At 40.2% G+C, this 27,431-nt stretch overlaps 1 protein-coding gene across 1 annotated transcript; it reads left to right on the forward strand.

Annotated features, from left to right (window-relative positions):
• Positions 1-1,907: 1,907 nt before the first annotated feature.
• Positions 1,908-5,641, forward strand: LOC116331719 (heat shock protein 5). The gene is made up of 9 exons (XM_039609007.1): positions 1,908-2,033; positions 2,618-2,758; positions 2,848-3,079; positions 3,176-3,313; positions 3,405-3,517; positions 3,619-4,009; positions 4,098-4,332; positions 4,405-4,572; positions 4,714-5,641. The coding sequence occupies exons 2-9, from the start codon at positions 2,640-2,642 to the stop codon at positions 5,223-5,225; spliced, it is 1,908 nt and encodes a 635-aa protein (XP_039464941.1). The 5' UTR covers positions 1,908-2,033; positions 2,618-2,639; the 3' UTR covers positions 5,226-5,641.
• The last annotated feature ends 21,790 nt before the right edge of the window (positions 5,642-27,431 follow it).

The raw sequence follows: 27,431 nt of genomic DNA on the forward strand, positions 1-27,431 counted from the left end.
AATGGCCTGTATTTATATAGCGCTTTTATGGTCCCTAAGGACCCCAAAGCGCTTTACATATCCAGTCATTCACCCATTCACACACACATTCATACACTGGTGATGGCAAGCTACGTTGTAGCCACAGCCACCCTGGGGCGCACTGACAGAGGTGTATAGAATTTCGAAAAAACATCGGTGCAAATTATAAGTCTGTATCATAATGTCTGGTGTTTTCGTGTTTGTTGGTTTGTTTTTATTTTGTTTTATTTTGCGAGTTGGTTATTAGATGCTGCTCCAGCCAGCCAGAGAATCCCCCGCCGCCCCGCCCTCTCCTCCCTGTGCCGCAAGCAGCAGGCGCACCTCGCAAACGGAGGGCGCCCTTACTCCCAGCAAATGGGCGATAGAAAACCGATCGGTGCGTATGCCATTCCCAATATGCGCTGGCTGATGTCGGGGCAGCATGAGTACGAGCATTTTTTTTTCTTTTTTTGCCGATGCTCGTGATGCCGCCCCCACCACGATGCCGCCCCGGGCAACCGCCCGTGTCGCCCGTATCTAAAACCGCTACTGTGTGTAGTACATGTAGAGTTTATAGTAATATACAGGGTATGTTAACCATTCATTTACCTTTTACCAATGATTTTGTCTACCATTGAACATCCTGAAATGACTGGTTTGTAACTGATGCAGAGTAGCATTTATAAATGATTAATCAATGATTTTTAGAACATGAAAACACACTTAATAAAAAGGTTATAAATTATAAATTTATGTGATGACACACTCTCTTCATTCACCCCTCCGTCACAGATGAAAATGCAAGCCAATAATTGTAAGAGGCACAGACATGTACCTTATACCACATTACTCTCCACAGGAGGAAGCTTAAATTACTGCACTGATTCAAAGTAAGGTAAAGACTGGTCTTACATACCAGCGCTTTAGATGAGTTATCAGCTAAAGTGATGGTTTGTAAGACCAGTCTTTACTTTTTTTCAACTGTGTTTTTTTTTCTTTTTTTTATTAAACAGAATTCAAAGCAGAAGGCAGGTAGACTAACCATTGTGATCAATCTGTCTCTATACAGCCATATGTGCTTTGACTGGAGATTCTGATGCATCACTGATCTGCTGTATTACATAGAACTTGCCTGCTACAAGGTCTCAGGTATGCCTTGCTCTGACGTACCCGCCTGGCATGCATCCCTGCAGGATTCCCGTCAGTGGGAAAGTTTTAGTCACGTGACAGGTGGAAACTCCTGAGGTCAAAGCCTTCAATCAAACTCACATTCCTAAGTGACACAAAGTGTTATGGAGTAATTCTCTCACCAAGTCTTGAGAAATAAAACCTGAAAAATAGACTTAAAAAAAAAAGAATAAATAAATTCCAAAAACATAAAATTTATCTTGATTGGACAGCCTAATTCTCAAATGAATTTCTTAAATAAAGTAAGAATAATAAGACCTCTCAATATAGCCAATATTTAGAAAACTAAAAAGGGTTGGTATAGTATTAATAATAAAAAAATAACCATCTTTTTTTCCTACAAATCTAAAACTAACATGTAAGAAAACAACAGATTTAGACAGAACATTTTAACTTTTTTCTTAAATGTTTGTCTCGTTTTAAGCTTGTTTGTTTTGCAAGGAACTGAACTCTCTGTTTGCAACTGAAAAGTCCCGCTCTCTGTTATCCTCAATCCACTCTACAACAACAGTCTCCTGTTTCAAAAACTCCTATATATTCATCCGTATCTATTATACGTTATGGACTTCTCATGGGCCGAGATCAGCAAATTCCTCTTTCTTTTATATAACGAAAGTGAAAGAGCTTTAGTAAAAATGCTGTGATTACATCAGTATGTGAAAGGAAACTGGTGAGCGCAGAGTTGAAAGCTGGGGCGGGGCTTTGCCTAGTGCTGGCACAAACAGAGCACAGAGAGAACTAGCGAGCGAGAGGTGGGGATTGGAACTTCTAGAGGTTAACACTACTTATACTTTTTTATTTTCTAAAAGAGATGCTTTCAAGACCTCAACAACAAAGTCGAGCAGGTGAGACTCGAAATGGTGGTGTTAAAATGGTGTTTCGTTGCGTGTTAATGTAGTGAGCTAAACTGGCAAAGTCAGAAACAGTGTCACAGAGCTGTATATTAGGATTAAAACATCTATCATCAGCATGATAATTATTAACATTTTCTACATTTATCAGGAAGTAGTCAGTGTTTAAGAAATAAGAAAAAAACTAATATTTAAAAATGTTGAGTTACTTTTAAATATGTTTTACTTATTAATTATATTTAAAAATTGTCATTGCATATGAAATTTCTTCTTTTTAAGAGGAGCTGGCCAAGAAAGTGATAGGAATTACAGAAAATATTACATCCAAATTTTGTCAATATATTTTAATTTGCCAAAAGTGGACAGGACAGATTATAATTTACTACAATGCAGTCATAAAATATTTATAGTATTTATTCTATAAGACCAACTTCAAGTCTGCTATGGTTCTGTAACTCAGCAAATCACATCTGTACTATTAGCTGCTAACTTCTTAAACTTGGGAGGTTCAGTCCACTTATTGATCCCGAGAGCAGGTCGATATCCATTTTATTTATTTTCTGCATTTCTCCTTGTAGATTGGAGAACAAACAAACAAAGATGAAGCTGTTGTGGTTTGTCATACTGTTAGTCTGCCCTGTTTTTGGTGCCGCCGATGATGACAAAGAGGAGAACATTTGGACTATGATTGGGATTGATCTGGGGACCACATACTCAAGGCAAGTCACTTACGAATCTTGAAATAATGACATGATACCACAGAGAAATAAAATGGGATTCAAACTGAATTCAAACTGTTTTCTTGCAGTGTTGGAGTGTTCAGAAATGGGCGTGTAGAGATTATTCCAAATGACCAGGGAAGCAGAATCACCCCCTCCTACGTGGCCTTCACCAGTGAAGGTGAGCGTCTGATTGGTGATGCTGCCAAGAATCAGCTGACCTCTAACCCTGAGAACACCATTTTTGATGCCAAGAGGCTGATTGGTCGGACATGGGGTGACTGGTCTGTGCAGGAGGACATCAAATACCTGCCCTTCAAGGTGAGCTTGTAAACTGAAAGTAAAACTTGTTGGTTCTTTGGGTCATGTTTGAGTGAAAGTCTTGTTAAATTAATATTGATGTGTATTTGTATGAAGGTTACTAAGAAGAAGAGCAAGCCACATATCCAGGTTGACATTGGTGGTGGCCAGATGAAGACCTTTGCTCCTGAGGAGGTCTGTGCGATGGTGCTGACTAAGATGAAGGAGACTGCTGAGGCTTACCTGGGCAAGAAGGTACAAAAATGTCAGAGATTCTAAATCAATGATAAAGCTAATCTTAATTAAATGGTGTATCGTCAAATCTAACTTCATCCTTTTTCCTCAGGTCACACATGCTGTGGTCACTGTCCCAACCTACTTCAATGATGCCCAGCGCCAGGCCACTAAGGATGCTGGTACCATTGCTGGTCTGAATGTTATACAAGTCATCAATGAGGCGTAAGCATCCAATCAAAATGAATTTGATCATCTGCAATTTGAAACTGCAAAAATTGTCCCTGCCCTCCCATTGAAAAATAAATTCTCACTGTATTCTTTAGAACTGCTGCTGGTATTGCTTATGGCCTGGACAAGAAGGATGGAGTGAAGAACATTCTTGTCTTCGATCTGGGTGGTGGCAGCTTTGATGTTTCTCTTCTGACCATTGACAATGGTGTGTTCGAAGTGGTGGCCACCAACGGTGACACTCATCTGGGAGGTGAGGACTTTGACCAGCGTGTCATGGAGCACTTCATCAAGCTGTACAAGAAGAAGACTGGCAAAGATGTTCACAAAGACAACCGTGCTGTGCAGAAGCTGCGTCGCGAGGTCGAGAAGGCCAAGAGGGCGCTGTCTGCCCAGCACCAAACCCACATTGAGATCGAGTCCTTCTTTAAAGGACAAGACTTCGCTGAGACCCTGACTCGTGCCAAGTTTGAGGAGCTGAACATGGTAAGATATTAATCTGGTTTTGAAAATATTGCATATCAAATCCTAATGAAGAAGCGGTAGGACAACTTGTGTTTTCTTTAAAACCCAGGACCTGTTCCGGTCCACCCTGAAGCCTGTACAGAAAGTGCTGGAAGATGCTGAATTGAAGAAGTCCGACATTGATGAGATTGTCCTGGTTGGAGGCTCCACTCGTATCCCCAAAATCCAGCAGCTGGTGAAGGAGTTCTTCAATGGCAAAGAGCCATGTAGAGGCATCAACCCTGATGAGGCTGTGGCATACGGAGCTGCTGTGCAGGCTGGTGTACTTTCTGGAGAGGACACTGGTGAGTCATGACTTAATAGGGTTGAGCTCTCAAATGTGATCCTGTTTACTAAACCTTTTCCTTCACTTGCAGGTGATGTGGTTCTTCTGGATGTGTGCCCCATGACCCTTGGTGTTGAGACTGTTGGAGGAGTAATGACCAAGCTGATCCCCAGGAACAGTTGGGTGCTCACCAAAGAAGCACGGATCTTTACTACAGTGTCTGATAACCAGGATACTGTCACGATCAATGTCTATGAAGGTAAGAGTTTAGATATCGTTCTTTAAAGTTGCCAAATAGTGTTATTATAAAAAGAATCCAATGACAAGAAACACTTGATAATGAAATTAAATGTTCCACAAGTGTAATTGTAACCTTTTTTTGGTTTGTTTTTTGTTTTAGGTGAGCGTCCTTTGACCAAAGACAACCATTTCCTGGGTACCTTTGACCTGACTGGCATCCCCCCTGCTCCTCGTGGTGTGCCGCAGATTGAAGTCACCTTTGAGATTAATATCAATGGCATTTTGCGTGTCACTGCTGAGGACAAGGCCACAGGCAACAAGAACAAGATCATAACTAACCAGAACTGGCTAATGCCTGAGGATATCAAACGCATGGTGAACGACGCCAAGCGCTTTGCTGAGGAAGACAAGAAGCTGAAGGAGAGGATCAATGCTCACAATGAGCTGGAGGGCTACGCATACTCCCTGAAGAACCAGATTGAATCCATTGAGAAGGCAGTGGAGGAGAAGATTGAGTGGTTGGACTCCCACCAAGATGCTGACCTAGACGACTTTAGAGCCAAGAAGAAGGAGCTTGAGGAGGTGGTTCAGTCTATTATCACCAAGGTGTATAGTAGTGCTGGTAGTCCACCACCAGAGGGCAGTGAGCAAAATGAGAAGGATGAGTTGTAGGCAGCCTTGAAGTCTTATCACTCCTTGGCCCTCTGGCATGTTGGTGTACATATTGGACTGACGGGACTGAAATTGTGACAGGAGTGGTCGGGATAGGGCTGACAAGTGATTATACTGAATTTCCTGAAAGACTTTAAAATAAGTTTCAGTGTGTGAGACGTTTTGTCTTTGCTACAAGGCAGATATATCTGTCAGCCTGGGTATGAGGCTTGTTGCTGCTGTTCTCATGCAATCTTAAAGGGTTTCTGAAATGTATAATTATATATATTAGGGATCTCCCAATCAGGGTTTTCTTCCCCGAGTCTGAGTTCGAGTCATTTGATTTTAAGTATGTACCAATACCGAGGCCCAATCCGATACTTCTATATTACTTCTATATTACATAAAACAAGAATAAAGAAGAGCGAAGAAACAGATCCTGGATGTTCCTCATTTTCTTTATTTAATTCACGTTATTTTAACATTCAACAACTCTGTTAACAAACAAAGCACTTTTGTGAGGTAGCTTGAACAATCAAGTAACTAACAAGTAAATAACATAAATTCTTCACTTATAGACTTTAGTGCAACAGTAAATATCAAAAAAGTCTAATATAAAAACAAATAGCACTTCAACTTAAAATATCTGGCAGGCATGTAAACAAATAAAAAAATAAAAGTGCCGCAGTTTGCAAAGCCAGTAATGTGCTTTTAGGAACTTCACTCCTAACTCTTACTGTCATCACAGTAGTAAGTATAACAGAAGGAAATGTATGTTTTTTCTAAGGAAGACTAACATCTCTACCTTGTCAGGTTTGAGCCTGTTTCTGTTTTCATCAACGACATTTGCAACGGCACTAAAAAGTCTCTCACTGTCCACAGAGCTACAGGGGGCACTGAGATACTGGGTTGCAACAGCAGCCATAGAGGGAAACTGATTAGCATGTTCTTTCCAGTACTGAAGTGGGTCGCTTTTCTTAGGGGTGTTTTTTTCTGACAGGTAGGTCTGCACTTAAGTTTCTACTGATGTGGTACTCACGGACCATCCCTGTGACTTCCTCTCTTGCAAGATTTCCTCAAAAGTGACGTCCAGACCGCAGATATACAGGTTCCTAGGACTGCACTCTTCTGGACAGAGCTCTCCGCTGTTGTTCCTGGGATCTGCTGGAGCCACTCGCCTAGCTTGGGAGTCACTGCACCTAGTGCTCCGATTACCACTAGGACCACCGTCACCTTCACCCTCCACATCTTCTTGAGCTCTTCTCTGAGCCCTTGGTATTTCTCGAGCTTCTCGTATTCCTTCTTCTTGATGTTGCTGTCTTTCGGAACTATGTCCGGTTGGTTTGTCACCACCATTTTGTCCGTCTGTATCTGGAAGTCCCACAGGATCTTAGCTCGGTCATTCTCCATCACCCTTGGGGGCATCTCCCATTTCGACCCTGGGACTTCCAGGCTATACTCGGCACAGATGTTCCTGTACACTATGCCAGGCACTTGGTTATGGCGTTCCATGTATGCCTTGCCTGCTAGCATCTTACACCCTGTTGTTATGTGCTGGATTGTCTCTGGAGCAACACCTGCACCTGGGGTCTTGCCTGGTGTGATAGACCCCAGCCTCAATGGATCTTGTGCCTAGTGCTTGTTCCTGTGCTGCCATGATTAGTGTCTCTCTTCCACAGCATGTCTTTATCCTGTTTTCCTTCTTTCACCCCAAATGGTCGCAGCAGATGGCCCCGCCCCTCCCTGAGCCTGGTTCTGCCGGAGGTTTCTTCCTGTTAAAAGGGAGTTTTTCCTTCCCACTGTCACCAAAGTGCTTGCTCATAGGGGGTCATATGATTGTTGGGTTTTTCTCTGTATCTACTGTACAATATAAAGCGCCTTGAGGTGACTTTTGTTGTGATTTGGCGCTATATAAGTAAAATTGAATTGAAATTGAATTATATAAATATAGAGAAGAGAGAAGAAAGTCAAAATCACTCTCGTGATTCTTTTCCCCCTGTTTTCAGGGGTGTAACACGAGCGGTTTCACCGGTCACTCATCCCAGCTCATCTGTTCTTTAATAAAGTGGTACTCATACAGGTGACATGTGATGAAGACACACTGACCTAAAACAGAAGAAATACTGTTGAATATCTGCTGATACAAGCAGGAAACTCATGTTCCCATCAAACTGTCCAGTTTACAGGTCAATCCTTGATTTTCTCAGTCAGAGTTCATTTGTTTAATGAGTCCTGATCAAACTAAAGGATTTTAGGTGGAAACAATCAGGAGCCCTGGTAAAATGATCACTCACCCATCAGAAGAAGCAGAAACAGACTCCACTGCATCGTCGCTCTGTCACATGAAAATGACTTTTCTTTCATTTGGAGGAAACAATGAATCCAGCAGCTCTTCAGTGTTTGATGGACACGCAGCACTTTATATTAAACACAGATATCTAGTTTATCACACACTGCTGTAAGAAATATATGATTATTCTTAATAAGTGATCATCTGTTTAAAATTGTCCATGAAGACAAAAGCAACAGTTCAAATGTGGTCCACACAGCACCTCTGTACACAGACATGAAATGAGCCTGCAGGTTTGAATCTGGTTCTTCTCTGGTGTTCATGCAGACAGCTCTGCAGTAAATAATCATCTGTACTAACACACACTCTCTATGTACTCAGCATTTGAATATTAAGATACATATTTCCCCCCTGACACAAAGACACAGTGTACATATGAGTTAAACAGGGAGTCGTTTACATTTTGCTATGGAAAGAAGAAACACTGAACTGTCCAACAAGCAGAAAGAGGAAGTTTCATTCGAATATCTAAATATGACTTCCTTTTTTGTTTGGTGGTACCTATGCAGGGGAGGGCTATGACAGCAGAGGTGCACCGAGACAGGTTACCACTCTGTGACAGAAACATCAATATGTGTCTGTTGAATTTTAAAAATATAAACATAGTGCCTCGTATACTGATAACTATCACTGGTTCGCTCGGATGCTGACACAATCTTAAAACACTGTCAAAGACTTTTTGTGTGTACTGACGCAGCAATCACACCTGTTCAATCCCGGCCTCCATCATCACTCATCACCAGGTTGTCACCCATCATTGAACCTCAATGATGAGAGCTCAGGCCTCATCTCCTTGATGACCAACATAGGAGCTTTGCTGTAAACTGTAAAGCTGTTACTTTAGTCATTTTAAACCACTTAAAGGTCACTTTAAATCTCAGTTGTTGATTTTGACCAATATCTAATCTATCTGTGCTGGCCAAAGTTCTTGAAGCTCTTGTGTGTGAGCAGTTAAAGGAGTTTTTACTAGGGATGGGTACCGGTATCCGGTGCCATGATGGCACTGGTTCTGACATAAACGGTAGTAACCAGACCGAAAAGCAGCGCACATTTCGGTGCTTTATTTCGGTGCTTTTTTCCCTGAGATGTCATACACTTTGGATTCTAGCCAATCATTTTACCTTTCCAAGGATAGTAGGCGGGCCCAGGTACGCACATTCTTTTAGAGCAGAGCTACAGATTAAAAATGCCCAAGGCGAAGCGGTCAAAAGTCTGGCTGTACTTCACAGCTAAAGATGCAAACTCAGCAGCCTGCAACAAGTGCTTTAAGCTGATACTGTGATACTGTCAAAGGAGGTAACACCTCAAATCTGATGAAACACCTGGCGACGCATAGCGTTTTTTTAAAAGCCGAGAAATGCACCGTATTTGATAGCTTGCTGTGAGACCTCATACCGTGCACATCTACTGCGGCTGTGGTGCCTGTTATCGGACCCGGAGTTAACAACAAGCCCCAAGAACCCGAAGAGTAGAGTCCTGGCCCCTAGCCCTGTCAGCCTAGCAGAAATGATGAGGATGATGATGGCAGCAGCAGCCGTTCTTCTCTCCGTGAGTAGCTTCATGTTGTTCGTGTGTAATTAACGTTGAGTAGGCTAACCACGTTATTAAATTAATGCATGCAAGGTGAACTAGCAAACACCGTCATAGTTACATGCAGCTGTCTTCTTGTTTGATGGCAGATACTCCCTTCACCCTGGCCAAAAAGGATAAAATGACCAAATAAAAAGAGGGAAACAGCTAAACATGAGAGGTTTTTGGACAAAGTCTGTGTTTTTCCATTGTTTAAGCACTGCTTCCAGCCAAGAGTGATGCCATATATGCCCTATAGCTGCAGAAAAGGCTAACATTGTTATCTTTTTACAAAAAAACAGCTAAAAATGAGAGGTTTTAGGACAAGTTTGTGTCTTCCATTCTTTAAGCACCGGTTCGAGCACCACTTAAGCACCAGCACAGTTTCAAAAGTACCGGTTTGGCACCGGTATCGGATAAAACCTAAACGATACCCATCCCTAGTTTTTACACACTAGTGCCTTTTTATCTGAATATCAAACAGGCTTTAGGAAAAAAAATCACAGTACTATCACAGCTGCAATGAGAATGGTAAATGATATTACTGTAGCACTTTATAAGAAACAACACTGTGCATCCCTTTTTATTGATTTTTTCAAAAGCATTCAACACTGTTGATCATTGTATTTTAAAAAGTAGACTCCACCAGCCATGACTCTCTGAGAGAGCAGTGGCATGGTTCTCAAACTACCTCAGTAACAGATCTCAGTGCATAAAATCTGACGGTTTATGTTCTAACTTTGTTACAGTGCACAACCACAGGGTTCTGTATTAGGTCCACTTCTATTTATCATTTCAGTGATTCTTGAGATAAGGGACAAAACATGTCTGGCAGATAAAACCCAATTTTGTGGTTAAAAATACGCATACAAGTGTTAACTCAACTGACTAAAAGACAAACCAAGGCAATTTTTAGACAACAAAAGTATGATTTTGCATTTTTTATACATATATATTTATTTTAAATGGTACAATACATTACCAGTACCTTAAAAATCCATTGTCCAGAAGCAGGTGTGATAATATTAAAATACAGAAAAAAAATTAAAAGTAACGTAAAATTAAACATCATGGCTCTCGTCACTAAGTATTTAAGTCAATACCTTATATAATATCAAAATATGCAATTGAAAATTTATTTTTACATACTTTTTAAGTGATTAAAATCGTGTCCAGAGTTTTTGTCAACATCATCAGATTTTTTTAAAAGTACAAAAAAATCAGGAATTATTGTGGGTAGCTTACACTCTGAGGACCCCTTTACCACTTCCTGTTTGATACACATGCCATGAGGTCACTGCTGTGATAATTTTTTTTTTTTAATTTCATTTATTGCATACCTTTCTGAATAAAACTCTGTGTCACAACCATAGTGCGTCAACACCAAAGTCGATGTAATCAAAGATTTAATTATTTTTTTTTGTAAAAAGAGCTTAATTTAGGTAGATTGTAGAAACCATAAGCAACTGATGAAAAACAAGATGGCTTCTGTCAGAAAAACATGTGTCATGAGATAAAGTAGTGTATTTTGTCAACACCATCAGACGTCAACACCATCAGGATTTTTGTCTGACGGTGTTGACCCTTTTTCTAATGGTGTTGACAAATGCCACAAAAGTGTGCTATTCACCATTTATATTAAGTTATTTTTTTACTAAAATTTCAGATATATTACTTCCTGTGTATTTTACTGATATTTCTGCTTTACAGATGTGTCAAATATTATCAAATTTGCCTTATTTTGAATCTCATTGTTTATGTATACATTATTAATCCTGTAGGAAAATGCTTAGTCCTCTGCATTTAACCCATTCACTCAGTGATGCAGTGGGCAGCTACTAATCCAGGATAGCCGCTGTTCGTTGGATTTGAATGCCCAACCTTCCGATCATGTGGCATCTACTGAGCTAGCTGTGCCCCGAGAGCTGGTCTTTAAGTGATGATGTATGAATCCTGCTTCCGGGCCTAAACTACTCTGTGTTTATTAAGCCTATTAAAATGTTTTAATGCTTTTTATCTTGTTCTATTGCATCTAAACAAGCCCCTAAAAACAGTCAGTGATCACTGTCAGCCTAACCATCGGGAACCCTCATGTTAACTTTTATCAAGTGGAAAAAAGTTAGCATTCATCCTCCAGCTTCCCTCTGTTTCTATTATGCTAACATAGCTGTGTCGCTAGCCACCATGTTAGCACATCATTATATACCAGCTAGTTCAACTTCAGTAACCCTACAAACGTCACTGCTGTTTAGTTTTCTGTCTTCATTTATGTTGGAAGTGATAGCAGAGCTGGTATATCATGTTCAGGTGGAAACAAGCAATCTAACTTATAACTGTTAAATTTCATATATTCTGTTTTCATGGATGCTTGGATGTTACACCTGGTAGAGCAGCCACACTGATCATTTTAGTAAAGATGAAAGAATTTAGACAGTTTGTAACGCTCAGTGATGCCGCAGAGTTCCTTTGACTTTGGGATCTGCAGCGGAGTTTGGACCTGGAAACGACTAATGGCATCAGACTTAAAGACCGGATAGCATTTCTATTGCTTGATGCATAATTGTGTTGTGAATATTCATCCTTAATCTGTAAAAAAGCATCAGGTTCAGAAAAATTATAGTAATTACAAAATGGTACATTTCAGGCTAGAATAGCAAAGGGGAACCTGTCAGTAGAGGAACGAAAGAGAAGGAACAGGGAGGATCAAAAAAGAAGGAGAGAAAAAATTAACAGCCAGAGTTGAAGAGTTCTCATAAAGGAAAGGGAAAGCTGGAGAAATAGAGTGAAAAGGAGAAAAATAAAGAACATCAGTGATCTGAAAGAAAGAGAAAAAAGGCAGAAGAGAAGGTTTTGGAAAAAAGACAGACAGACAAAAGGAGAGAAAGTCCAGCAGGGTCTAAACACACAACCACAGAGTACTTTAGGAATCAAGGAGCAGTAGGCAGCTACTTGCTGGTGAACTATTAAGATGTAGAACTTGACATGTGCAAAAACAGAATTGTTATGATGTGTCTTGTGATATTACAAAGGTTGTTAAGGTTTAATGATCATTTTGAAAGAAATAATATCTTGTTTTCTACTAGTGTGTCACCACCGTCAGATTTGTGTCACCACCGTCAGCACCTTGTCAACTCCATAATATGGAGTTTTTGTTTATTTTTCTCTTTTGGAGAACCATGTATTTTCCTCCCTCATGATCTTCCAATAAAAATACGTAATTTTCTCAATAAATGTGTAATTTGCATTCTGCTTAATATGATTGTTTCTTATAGAGATTAATACAAGCTTCTGAAAATATGTATGATTGTAACTCTAATAATAAAAAGCCAAAACAATCTTACTTTTAAATGTGATATAATTACTTTGAAAACATATGTGCATAAACAATAGAATAGAGAAGCTGCTAATAGTCAAAATAGCTGAAACAACTTAATTTAAAATATATATTTTTGCATTTCTTTGTGTCTGACGGTGTTGACAAAAACCTTGCACTTCTCCACCAAAAAATAAATTATTTAAAAATGTTACACCTGGGAGATTGTACCAAAACATGGTGAGACAGCCAAAACTTTGTGTAACAATTATATATAAATATGTTTTTGAAAAATCAAAAAATATATTTTAGAAAATTAAAACCTGTTTTGTCCCTAATCTCAAGAATCACTGATTTACATAAACAATCTTGGTCTAAATGTGCCAGATGCAAACTTGCACTTCTATGCTGATGATGCAGTTATTTACAGCTGTGCTTCAACTCTTTTCCAAACCACTGACTCCTTGAAGAAAGCCTTTATTGCTGACCAGCACTAATTACTTCAGCTTAAGCTTGGCACTTGGCCAGAGGTGGCGCTGGTTGATTCGAGTGCATGTTAGTGCACACAAAGTAAACTGCACGCTTTAGTTGTGAAGCAAAAATGCTGAAATCGGAGAAATAAAACGTACAAGGGGAACGATAACGACGACAAGAGTCTCCCAATCGTTTACTCTTGCTGTCCTGTGAACAGCATTGGCATGGTTTTAATTGTTTGCTGCTTTCGCGATCGCGTCGCACATGAGGATATCACCAGGTAAACTCGCAACATTTTTAAACATTTTGTTGTTCAACAGCATCAAGACTGACGGAGTGTGTTTGAGATAACCTCACAAGCGTCAAAGATGACACATTTGGCGTTTTTTTGCTGGTTTGTCGGTAGCAGCTCCTGAAACGCAAGACTGCCACACATCTGTTCGACCAAATCCAGTTAATCTGGAACACCGGCGCTGAAAGGCTCTGTTTTCAGAATCAACTTTTCTCTCCACCATTGTGAGAGGCTAACAGAAGTTTGACTTTATTGACGGGGGAATGTTCCCAGGTAGCCTAGCGTTCGGCAAGGAGGCTGCAGCGCTGCATTATGGGATATGTAGTTTGTGTGTTATTAGCGCCTCATATCGCCGGATATAAATGTACGCCGGGCCTGATTTGGCCCGCGGGCCTTGACTTTGACACATGTGCCTTACAGTAACTACATTCACCAGCAGAGCTTTGGTCACACTTCTCTCCACCACCACTAGATGTCTCCACACTCTGCTGACTCCAATGAATGATCAGAGCTGCTGAGTCTGAACCTCTTTACTCAGTTGTAGGCGGCCGCTGCGGCCTCACCCTGACACACACAAATCTCCACCTTTCAGTCCTGACACTGAAACATCCACTGTAGCTACACTGAAAAACAAATTTTCCACGTGTGGGACTAATAAAGGTTATCTTATCTTATCTTATCTTATGCAGATGTGACCCTCAGCATCTGGATTTCCTCTCCATAGATGTGTTTCCATGCCGATCATAACAAAGCAACAACTCAGACAGATCATTAGGTACAGCAGCAGTTTACTGTAACAATGTAATTGTAGAGTCTTTACAATATAATGTGCATGAAGGCAACTGTTGCTGTGATTTGATGCAATGTTAATAAAACTGAATGAATAAGTGATGATATTTATTCAGACTGTCTCTCTTACCCAACCTCATTAATAACTTCCAGCCAGCAGCCCCAACCTTGCAGATGTGCTCCCTGTCCCTCAGTGCTTTAATCATGAGTTTAAACTTTCTCTATTAACTCACTTTCATGGTGCCTCAGAGTTAAAGCCTTTATTTCACCCAGGTCTCTTAGCTATCACACACAAGCTTGGACGGGTGTCTGTGTCAGCTTCACCTGACAGACTAGGAGTGTCAAGGGAAAATTGTATTTTGTAGTCAGTATAAGCTTTTAATGATATAAGTTTGCATATGAAAGAATACTGCATGATGACCTTTTTATGATTTACACTGTTGTCCACTATAAGACTTGTTTCTGTTTTATAAATTCTTTCTCACAGCGATAATAGCTGAACAAGCTGTTATTATTTCACTCCTGCCAGGAAGAGGAGAGCTGGACACTTTTATCTGCGCTCCCTAACAAGAAGAGGGGCCGCGTCCTTCTGTATCCCACAACACACACACATACACCTGAACCACTCTTATCTTCACTCCCTTCTACATACGCACATACATACGCACCAACATTCCTCTGTCTATTCATTATTGTATTATTTTTTGTATATAAATAAAGACCAGAGCGGTAACAGAGCGCTGAGCACAGGGCCCCCACTCTCTGACGTGAGCGCTCTGTCACCGCCCTTGCAAGTAAAATCTGCAGCGTGTGTGTCTTCACTCTCTGACTCTCTCTGAAGAAGTGTCTTTAGAATAAATCTCTTGACAAGGAGCGAGAAGACAAGGACGCTGAGGATGGTGCAAGGTTAAATGTAAGGAGAAAACCAGAGCAAAGAGGAGGCCTCCTCCTTCTTCATGGGAAACATGGTGAGGTGAAGGGCACTCGATGAGAACCAAGCCCAGTCTTGAGCTCTGGGGTTTCAATGGATAACAGCACCTCTGTATTTCACAATAAAAGTAATAAAGACGATTCAGCCCAAAGCTGAACAGAACCATCAGAGTTCCTGTTTGTTATTATTTGTATTATTTTGATATTATTGAGCCATGATGGCGCCTTTTAAACTCTGCGTCTGCTCTTCTTCTGCTCTGCTCCATCCAGATCTTTGCATCACCTTATTTTACACACTGACTCCATCAGGTTACAGAGAGCTAAATGATGAATGATTGTTTCATGCCACAGACTGCAGATCAGTCAGTGTTTTGATGGTGCTGATCTTTCCACCCAATGACATCTGTCATCACAGTCACATGACTTCCCCTTGTGTGAATTAATGTGTTCTACTTTGTTCAGCAGTATTTTATTTCTAGAGTACCATGTGCATTTTATTCATTTCACACAAACTATTGATGTAATGTCATCAAATGTCCACTAGATGTCAGTGGTCATCAGTGGACAAAGTACATCAGCCCTCATGACTGAATACACAAGCATACAGTGGGATGCAAAAGTTTGGGCAACCTTATTAATAGTCATTATTTTACTGTATAAATCATTGGTTGTTACAATAAAAAATATGAGTTAAATATATCATATAGGAGACACACAGTGGTATTTGAGAAGTGAAATGAAGTTTATTGGATTTACAGAAAGTGTGCAATAATTGTTTAAACAAAATCAGGCAGGTGCATAAATTTGGGCACTGTTGTCATTTTATTGATTGCAAAACCTTTAGTACTAATTATTTATTTAATTATTTACTAATTATTACTAATTATTATATACTCAAATTGGCTTGGTAAGCTCAGTGACCCCTGACCTACATATACAGGTAAATCCAATAATGAAAAAGAGTATTTAAGGCGGTCAATTTTAAGTTTCCCTCCTCTTTTAATTTTCTCTGAAGAGTAGTAACATGGGGGTCTCAAAACAACTTAAATGACCTGAAGACAAAGATTGTTCACCATCATGATTTAGGGGAAGGATACAGAAAGCTGTCTCAGAGATTTAAGCTGTCTGTTTCCACAGTTAGGAACATATTGAGAAAATGGAAGACCACAGGCTCAGTTCAAGTTAAGGCTCGAAGTGGCAGACCAAGAAAAATCCCGGATAGACAGAACTGATGATTGGTGAGAACAGTCAGAGTCAACCCACAGACCAGCACCAAAGACCTACAACATCATCTTGCAGCAGATGGAGTGTCACATTCCATCTCACATCACTGTGTCACATTCAACCATTCGGCACACTTAACACAAGTAAGTAAGTAAGTAGTAAACTTTATTTATTAAGCGCTTTTCACAGACAGACAGTCACAAAGCGCTGTACACGAATATTAAATCAATAGACATTATACACAATGTAAAAGATCAAATGTAAATCATGTAAAAAATATAAAATATGTAGATCAACAAAAGGCTTGTTTGAACAGAAAATGTTTTTTAAAAGAATCCACAGAGTCAAGCAAACGTAATTGTAGTGATAAACTGTTCCACAGCCTTGGTGCAACAGACTGAAAGGCTCTGTCCCCTTTTGTCTAGGAGATGGAGATGCTGTATGCGAGTATATGTTTTTGGGTGTGTGCAAGCCTAAGCTCACTGTGTGTCACATTTTGTCGCCATCTGGTGGGCGATTATATCTACTGCAAAACACTTCTTAAATGTGCTGCTGTTAGAATCATGGGTCTGTTGAATGGTACTCTCTGTAGAATAGTATAGTACACTCTTTACAATAAAGTCAATGAGTCAGAAATGTGCAAACTGGAGCACACCCCAAACAGGAAGTCCTGAGGATGCAAAGCAGCCCCTCCAGACTGTACCACTCTGTGCCTGTCTCACAACCCAGTTTCAGAAAAGCTCAGTGTTATTTGGACATGAGTATGAACAAGGATCAGAAGATCAACTCTGTTTACTGGCATTAATTGACTAATGCTGTCAGTCATAGCAATAGTCGTGAAGGAAAACCTCTTCCTGATTCCTGATGCCACTACCTATTTTTTCTTCATATATGTGAGTGTTGATATATTTAATGATATATTTTTGACGATTTTACTGTGTTTGAATCTTGAGATGTGAATCTGTATCAGAGGTTGTGGGGGAGTCAAACACAATTCCCCTGCAATCATCTCTCCCAAATGCACAACTACCCAATTAAAGTCTATTCAGTACTGAAGATGTTACTTTTCAGCAATTAGAGCTACAAATGTCTTGATGCATGCTCAATCATCCAGGTAAGTAAATCCCCCAAAGACTTCGTCCAAATGAACAGAATCACGGAATACAGTCACAAATGTTCAAGAAACACGATGAGAATTGTGTTATCTTGTGTGTCAACTCCACTGAACATCTCCACCATTTAAATTGTTATGGAGGAGGTGAAGCGGTCAGAGTTGTTTGATGTTTTGCAAAGGATTTCACTGTCCTTCAAAATAAGTTACTCTTTCGACAAAACATACAAAACATGGTGACTTTACCATCAGGTGAACTAAAACAATTGAGAAGCCATCTTTAAACTGGCTTCCAAATGGACTGATTCTTATATAGCGCTTTTCTACTCTCAATGAGTACTCAAAACGCTCTATACCTTATTCACCCGATCACACCCATTCTCACAGGCACTTTATCTATACCTAGTGCTTTCTAAGTACGTCCACACTTTGATGGATGCATCGCCAAGTTGGGGTTAGTATATTGCCCAAGGATACTTGACATGCAGACTGGAGGAGCCAGGGATTGAACCACCAACCTTCCGATCAGTAGGTGACCAGCGCTACCTCCTGAGATACAGCCACCCCGTATGGAATATAGACGAAAGGGTTTTATCAACCAGGTCTTTTAAAACCTCAGTAAAGAATTCTTTATGGGTTGAGAGCTTAAAATCATAACATCTCTCCTACTTGATGCTGCAGTTCACAAACCAGTCTGCAGTCAGACACATGTAAGATATGAACATACAGCAACGTGGTGAATGTTTTATAAATGTTTAAATCATCCACCAATGATTCCTCTTAATTTTAATGAACTGACAAATGTACTGTTTTAAGAGTTTGAAAGAAAGTATCAAAAGATAAACATGCGAGATGCTCAAGTTTGGTACAACTGTGAGTACAACTGTGAGTGTATGTGGATGTGTGACAAGTCCTACTATGTCTGTGAAGGTTCTCAGTCACCCAGGTCATCCAGGTCATCCAGGTCATCGCAGAACTAAAGAAGCTTCTCGGATCAGAGGTGAAATGTCTTCAAGCAACTTAATGAAGTCCAGACGCTTTGCTTTCCAAGTTCCTTAGACTGACAAGTCCCAGTGTTTATTTTCTATGGTTCTCACTGTGAGTTTTAACCACAGGTTAACGTGCTGCGCCACAAAGCTCAGATCATTTCAAACTGGTTCCTTGATCGTGATAATGAAGTTTTTGCACTCAAATAGCCTCCACAGTCACCAGATCTTACTACAATAAAGTACCTTTTGGATATGGTGGAATGGGATATTTGCATCATGGACGTGCAGCTAACAAATCTGCAGCAACTGTGTGATGAAGTTATGTCAGTTCAGATCAACATGTGTGAATATTTCCGCAATGTGTTGAATCTAGAAAGAGATGTGAAGAATTAAGGTAGGTCTACACTAGCAAGGTGTACCTTATGAACTGGCCAGTGAATTTATATTACAGTATCTGAATTAAGCAAATAATTCAGATAAAATGGGTGTATTTTAAATATGGTAATAGTTCACTTTTTTTTTTAAAAATTCCTTTTTCCATCAGTGATTTTTCTTCTAGTTTGTTCATAAAGAGCAAAATATCGAGAGTGCATTTCATCATTTGCTCAGTAGTTTGTGCTATTGCTTTTTGGTTGCTCTAATGTTGCCTGGATTCAGGGGGAACATCATGAAAAGCAACAAAAAATCATGTTATTCCACACACATACTGTTGGACAAAATTTCTAAGTAGTTTAGAATAGATCAGGATAAATATAGTAAGAGTATTAAAAACTGAATGAATGAGCAAAAGTATGAAAGTAAGAACATTCAACAATCTAAAAGTAGAGACTCAAATGCTTGGAAGCTTTGACATCTAAAACCTCTAAAACATATGTGTGCCCTATACAAAGACAAACCTTTTTGAACATTTATCCCACACTTAGAAAGGTTACAGTAGATATTATCAGCATGTCCTTTTGTTAATCTATGAGGGGCCCTACAAGCCAAAATTCATTCTTTCACTCTCACATACATACATTCTTCTTTCACACACATATACTTTCACTCACACATAGTTTTATTTTAATTTTTATATTTAGATATTTTTATTCTCATGTTTACACATATTTAACACACACATTGCAATACTGTGCTTTCATATACAGTTGTGGTCAGAAGTTTACATACACTTGTAAAGAATATAATATAATGGCTTTAGCAGATGTGATCACTTTTTTCTGTTAACCCATAATAAAGTCATAAAAGAACCAAACTTCATGAATGTTTTTTGTGACAAAGAAGTATCTGTTCTAATCACTCTATCAGAGAAAGATCAGAGTTTTAGAAATAATGGGACACTCAGTAGAGCCATTATATTATATTCTTTACAAGTGTATGTAAACTTCTGACCACAACTGTACATGTATTTTAATGTACATATTTACAAATTTTCACTCTAACATTAATGCATTTTCATTTATGCATTACTACATTTTGCTCTCATTTACATGCATTCAATATGCATTTAATCTCACAAATAATATATGTATGTAAGAAGAGAATATATGTATGCAAGAGAATAATGTATGTGAATGAAAAGTATAGTGGAAATGGAAGGCTGGGTGTCTGAGCTGTGATTGGCTAAGAAGCACGCGCGGGTATGTGATGTGATGTCTTGATAAATCGAGCAGGTATTTGAAGTTTCCACAGCACCATTCTCGCATGAAAATATCTTAAAAGTTTATTTTGTGACCCAGAAAGAATAATATTTCAAACTCTGCCACTCTGTGCTCCTCCGCCACTGCCTCGTTTGAGTTTTGGACGAAATGGATTCTGGGATTTTGCATTTCGTCATTTCGAGCTGATTGGAGACCAGAACAGCCAATCAGATATTTTTGCATCCAAGTCTGTGATTGGCTGGTTTTGTGGCACAAATATAACGGCGTACACAGGGTTGAGCGCGCACGGGCAGAAATGTTGAGAGCGCGAGCAACACATTGCGAGCGAGCGCAAATGCAAAAACTGAGCGAGAGGGGCTGCTATTGTATGTGTGTGTGGATAATAGCAAACACTGAAATACATTTTTCAGAGCAGCAATGAATTTTGTTCACTCAAATTCAGCTTTTCTTCGCTCAAAATAAATTTATCCTCAAAATGCAACACTTGCACCTGCAAACTTTTTTTTACGTGCACTCAAATTTATTTTACGTGCGCTCAGAATAGTGGCACAAAAATAACGCCATAAAAAACTGCCCCACTCCAGTCGAACTCCATGTAGCTACTTGGCTCGTTGAAGCTACCCGGGTGTTAGCTGGTCTAAAAAGTTCCCTCATCTCACTTTCCACCGTGCTGTGGGTAACATTGGGTGCAGTTGAGCCGTCCCATCTCGATCAAGTGACGAGGCATTTGAAGCGTACTTCAAATGCATACTCCAAATGCGCCGTCGATTTCCCCAAATATCAAGCGTGGTCCGGTGCATGCTTCGTGGCCCCATATATCCCACAATCCATAGCGCGGCGGTGGGTGTGGATAATTTTGCCGCAAAATACGGCAGAAGGGAGCGGTCAAGAGTGAACTGTCAAAAGTAAGTACTGAATATTATGTCACTTATTTATGTGCGAATGTTTAAGAACATTAAAACATTACTGTTGGCCACATGTCGGCAAAGTTATGTGACATTAGTGATGTTTGTACTTTCAGCGGTAACTTGGTTTTAAAGCCTCTACTTCCAAATATATATATAGTTGACCTTAATCTTACAGAGAATGTGATGATTTTGTGGATAATTAAAGTCAGTCATATATCCACAAACACAACAAGCTGAAAGTCAGTGATGCTGCTCGGTTTGCAGTCCTGAATATGACGGCACAAGCAGGATTCACTGCACTGTTAATGTTAGCTATGTTATATTGCTGCCTCTGTTCGGTGGTGTCGAGCCAAACGGACTTTAACGTGTGTTTGAACGAGCTGACGGTTCACTCGTTAAGCTGAAAGAAAGATGCTTTAATGACAGGAGTCACACATGTGTCCACTGGACCATCTGGAACTCTTCTTGTTTAGCACTCGTAATAACACAAACACTAAATCCTCCTTCTCTTGTGCTGTTTTGTAGCAGTGTGTACACCTGAGACTGTCACCTGTCTGTCTGTCCTGCACTCTCTCTCTGTTTCTTTCTCTCTGACTGTGGAATAAAAGTATGAACATGTATTTATAAGTTACACTTGTGTTTGAATCCTGCAGCTTATCACACATTTGATTTCCATGTGTGACAACTGCAAGTGTCCAGAGTGAGGACAGACTGAGGGACCCACTGCTGCACATCATCTGTGAGGCTTTGCACCCTGATGATCCACCAGGACAAACTCAGCAGTGTGTGAGGAAGAGGAGGAGGAAGAGCCAGCAGCAGCTGACAGATGGAGAGAATAGACAGACTGTTCCCTGTTTGTGAAGGACTGCTAGGAAAGTTTAACATAACTAATTGTCTGTCCTGAATCAGTCTTATTAGGTAATGTTCAAATAATGTTATCATCCCAGTGTTTTCAGTGTGGGAGAAAGTACTCAGGGCCTTCAAGTTACACACTATGAAAGGCAGCAACAAGTTTAATATTCAGAAACCTAAAGTATGTATCAGCAGCAGAATGGAGCTAAAAATAAATGTTTGTTTCAGTTCTATGAAGCTTTGAGTATTTTGGATTAGTAGCACTGCTGTGTTTGTTGCATCATATTGCTGTAATTGTTTATATGCTTTATATATTCTGAGGTAAGTTGATCTATAGTGTTACATCATATTCTATAAGGATGTTATGTGTTTGTTTACTTTCTGCCCAGTTTGACCCATTTAGCAGAAGTCAGCCTGTTTAAGGCTCTGATATCTATTCTGTATGACTTAAAGCAGTTATGACATGGTCTGATTTTCTCACCCAATAAAGGAATATTTCATATATCAGTCTACTCTTCATTCTATCAGAAACAGTTATCACAGCTCGTACATTTGCTTTTTACACATATATGTAAGCATTGAGCCAAATTTAGTAATGTCAACATATTGAAAGAACAACATTTGTCTCTTATATATAATACATCTGTATATACACTGTCAGAGATACTCGTCTTTGAGTGAAGATTTAAGGTGATAGGAAATATAATTAACTGCTACTTGCATCTTTGACCCAGAGTTCAAGCTCATATATATATATATATATATATATATATATATATATATATATATATATACTGACAATACATATAATATTGTCCATATTATATTAACATTACCACAGTGAGATGACTTTAGTCTCATGAATAACATTAGCTAATTATTATTTACTAACGAATCTTGAAATGACTGTTCAGTACAGAAATGAAGTCCAACTATCATGTTTTACAGTCCTGTGGTCTCAACTAATCAAAGTGATGTCATGACAAAAATGAATGACCAACAAAACATTTTTTCTCCTTCATTTCTGTCACACAAAGCTGTATGAAACATTTCTCGCGGTTAGTATCATGGTTGCTAGGCAACCTGAACAGCGCGACGAAGGCTAGACCGTCCCATTTCACAAGAATCTCACTTCCGCACTTCCCGTACTTGTAGTACGCACCGTACGTAGTACGCGTAGTGTGCGTACTTCAAGCGTGCATACCCTGAATTGGGACACAGCCACAGACACTAAATACAAGAGGTGAACGGAGCGAAGAGGAAACAGCTGGGAGACACGGCTGACGCTGATTACACTGACGAGACAGGGAGAGCACAAAGCTGAACGCACTGACATAGGACACAGACCTACAAAATAAAACAGGAAGCACACGACAGACAGAGACACAGACGCAGACTCATAAGCAGACATCATGGACAGACAGAGGGACAGGCAGAGAAGACTAAGCACAGGCAGCCTAAACTAAACATGAGGGCACGGTAACGGAACCTAAACCAGAAATCATCATCATATAGCTAAAGAAACAGAATATATTTATAATCAAAACAGTATCACCAGAGAAGAACTAATGCAAAACTAAACCAAAACATAAGAAACACAAAATGCTGGGTCGAACCGACCCAGGACCGTGACAAGTAACCCAGAGCTACTTGTACTCTTTGAAGCCCGCTTAATTGGTTCTTAATCATGATCTCAAAGCAATAAATGAGTTAAATCCACTTTATTAACCTACATTTTTTTAAGATGAAGTGCAGCTGCGAGGAACTCTATGGCAGGAAATGAGGTGTGTTTAATGTGTTTGTGTTAATTTTAGGTTTCCATGAAACTGCAATAAACAGATTATAATGTTTCTACACTTTTATTTGCTGGGTTTATTTTGATAACAGTGTTATTAAAAACCATATCAGATGATGGTTGAAGTTATTTAATTTCACTGAATATGTGAGAAAAGCTAAAGTAAGATTATATTTTTATATGGTGATGTTTCTAAATGTGATGGCCTTTATGTTAATGAGTTCTCACGATGACGTTGTTGAGTGATCCTGTTGATGATTGTTACGTCCCCTGATTAGTCTAGGCGATTGAAGGGACGAACATAAAGGTGGATAGAGAAGAAGGAGCCAAGATGGTAATTTTAGAAGGTTTATTTAATGCTGGTGATGAGATTTGGGTTCAGACTGAGGTATAACGTCAGGGAGAGCCAAGGCCAACATAACAAACAAAACATCCCTGATGTAGAAATAAAAGAAACTTACCAAACTCCAAAGAAACAAAATATACAACCTACAACCATAACCTACCTAACAACACATAAACAGGAGAAAACGGTGTGAAAAACAAAAGGCAGCTCTCCCCTACAAGCAGTCCGAACATGAAACAACAATGCTCATACATGCTACAAAGGCATGCAAGCCTGCACAAGTATGGCAACCAAAATGGCCAGAGGGCCCAGAAGCACAGCTCCACAGGCCTTAAATAGTGCTCTGCTGATTACCAATTAGCCGGACTCTGCGCAGCATCCAATCAGGACAGAGGAGGTGGAGCCTGGACAAAACAAAGGGTTAGTAGGGAGAAGAGACATCCTCCTGGGGGATGTAACACCCCCACCCAGAAAAACAAACATATAAGTTTGTTAACCTTACACCATCACATTCTTGAGAGGGCATCTGCCACAATATTTTCACATCCTCTCTTATGCTTTATTTCAATATTGTAGTTTTGTGAAATTAAAGCCCACCTCATCAATCGCTGATTGTTGTTATACATACGAGAGAGAAACACGAGAGGATTGTGATCACTGAAGACCTCTACAGGTTGGGAAGTAGATCCCACATACACATCAAAACGTTGAAGAGCCAGAAGCACGGCTAGAGTCTCCTTCTCAATTGTCGAGTACCGTCTTTGATGAGTATCGAACTTCTTGCCAAAGAAGCAGACAGGATGACTCACTCCTTGTCCATCATCCTGAAGAAGAACAGCTCCAGCCCCCACCTCACTGGCATCCACTTCAAGCTTGAAAGGTTTAGAAAAGTCTGGAGCAACAAGAACAGGTGAACTCGACAGAAGACCTTTTGCACATTCAAAAGCATGTTGACACTCAGGACTCTAAATGAATGGTACCTTCGGGCTGCACAGGTTTGTCAGTGGTGTTACGACTTCAGAAAAATTCCTACAGAAACACCTGTAGTAACCAACCATCCCCAGAAATCAGCGCAGCTCACGGCGTGTTGTTGACACAGGAAAGTTGAGAATGACATTAACCTTTGCACTGATAGGGCGAACCTTGCCCTGCCCAACTTCCTTTCCAAGGTAGGTCACTGTAGCCTTACCAAACTCGCATTTAGCCAAGTTGAGGGTCAAGGAAGCATCAGCTAAACGCTTGAACACCGTGACTAAAGTGTCAACATGCTCTGACCAGTTGGAAGAATAGATGACCACATCATCCAGATAAACATTACAGTTTGCCACACCAGAAAATACAGTTGACATTAACCTCTGAAAGGTAGCAGGAGCATTTTTCATTCCAAATGCCATGACTGTATATTGTAAAAAGTGATCAGGTGTTACGAAAGCTGAGATTTCTGATGCTATTTCTGTCAGAGGTACTTGCCAATAACCTTTAAGAAGGTCAAGCTTACTCACATAAGCAGCAGATCCGACACTGTCAATACAGTCCTCAATACGGGGCAGTGGGAAGGAATCAGGTACTGTTACTGCATTTACCTTGTGGAAATCTGTGCAAAAGCGAGGTGTTCCATCTGATTTTGGCGTAACCAGGCACGGAGAACTCCATGGACTATAGCTTGGGATAGCCAATCCATGCTTCAGAAGGTAGTCTACTTCTTTGTTCATCATTTCCCTTTTTGCCATATTCACACGGTAAGCATGCTGCTTAATAGGCACTGCATTCCCAACATCAATGTCGTGCTCTATTACAGTAGTACGGGAAGGCATGTCCCCAAAGAGTTTTAAATGAGATGAGATTTGCTCTGACGGAGATGCCACAGACTTATCTGCAGGGCCACAGAAAGAGTCAGCTCTAGAATGAAAAGATTTGAGCATATTGAGATGGCACAAGCGTGTTTTACGCTTCCTGTCTGGTGTTTTAATCACATAGTCAGTGTCATTTACTTTCTTATCCACCTGGTATGGTCCACAGAAGCGGGCAGACAATGCAGAGCTAGCAGTTGGTAGAAGAACCAAAACCTTGTCACCTGGATTGAAAGATCGAGGAACGGCTTTCTTATCATACCAACGCTTCATCTTCCCCTGAGCAGAGGAGAGGGCTTCTGCAGCTGCCAACCTGGCCTTATGGAGGCGCTCTCTGAACTGTGAAACATAATCCAGAACATTAGTTTTCACAACATGGTCTGTTGACAAGAACTGATCTTTCAACAACTTCAAAGGTCCCCGAACAGAATGACCAAACACTAGTTCATTTGGGCTAAACACAAGGGATTCTTGCTTAGCTTCGCACATGGCAAACACCATCAGGGGTACTCCCTCATCCCACTCTTTTGCAGTATCCAAGCAGTATTTCTGCAACGTTGCCTTGAGTGTCTGATGCCAGCGCTCTAATGCTCCTTGAGACTCAGGATGGTATGCACTTGACACAACATGCTTAATCCCCAGAGTCTGCATGACCTGCTTGAAAAGTTTAGACAGAAAGTTAGTTCCTTGGTCTGTCTGGACTACTTTTGGTAGACCAAAAGTAGTGAAGAACTTTGTCAAAACTTTAATCACCAAAGGTGCAGTTATTCTTCTGAGTGGGACAGCTTCTGGAAAACAAGTCGAAGTACACATTGCAGTCACTAAAAACTGATTACCATTCTTTGTCTTGGGCAATGGACCAACACAGTCCACAATGACACGTTCAAAAGGTTCACCAAGTACTGGTATAGGATGAAGAGGAGCTATGGGAACTGTGTGGTTTGGCTTTCCTGCAATCTGACATGTTTTACAAGTGCGGCAAAACTCAACTACAGCAGCCTTCAATCCTGGCCAAAAGAAATGGTTGAGTATCTTATTGTATGTTTTTGTAACTCCTAAATGACCAGACAGGGGGTGCTCATGTGCAAGGGAGACTACGTAGTGACGATACTCAAGAGGCACAACAATCTGATAAGTAGTGCTGCAGTCACAGTCATCAGAACAGCTTCCCTCTACGTCTGCTGTTAAACTTGGGTGTGCAGTCCACTTGCGCATCAGGACCCCATCTTCCAAGAAATAAGAAGCCTTTTTATTTCCTGTTTCAGCAAGATAAGTAAAGCATTTAGTCAATGAGGGATCAGACTTCTGAGCGGCAATAAGGCTTTCACATGTGGCTGGCAAGTCTAACTGTGAGAGATGGAGATCCTTCCACTTCTCAGTAGTATCCTTTGAGCCACTTTTAAGATCAATCAGGGTTTGCAAATCATCTGTAGCCAGAGCCTGAGCTAACGAAGAGTCTGACAAATCAATTTCTGCAGCTTTACGTCTTGTTTGAGCCCTGGTGAGAACACAAGCAGGAAAAACAGATGGGAAACATGTTACTAGGTCGTTGCTCTTCAAATTTGATTCTGGATCATTTGTTACTTCGGGAACAGGTTGCACTTTTCCAGCAGCAATATCATTTCCCAAAATGAACTGCACCCCTTTTATGGGAAGTGAGGGGCGTACTGCCACAGAGAAAATGCCATTAACCAACTTTGACTCGATGTGTACATAATGCAAAGGAGCTTCAACATAGCCCATTTCAACTCCTTGAATCAGAATGCTACCATGACAA

This window comes from Oreochromis aureus, linkage group 3, assembly GCF_013358895.1.
Source record: "Oreochromis aureus strain Israel breed Guangdong linkage group 3, ZZ_aureus, whole genome shotgun sequence".
Lineage (NCBI taxonomy): Eukaryota > Metazoa > Chordata > Actinopteri > Cichliformes > Cichlidae > Oreochromis > Oreochromis aureus.

Bases quoted from the DNA above. Each gene is read 5' to 3' on its own strand.
- LOC116331719 (XM_039609007.1), top strand. From the start codon at position 2,640: ATGAAGCTGTTGTGGTTTGTCATACTGTTAGTCTGCCCTGTTTTTGGT. The intron at 3,080-3,175 runs GTGAGCTTGTAA...ATTTGTATGAAG, and splicing joins TCAAATACCTGCCCTTCAAG to GTTACTAAGAAGAAGAGCAA. The intron at 3,314-3,404 runs GTACAAAAATGT...CTTTTTCCTCAG, and splicing joins AGGCTTACCTGGGCAAGAAG to GTCACACATGCTGTGGTCAC.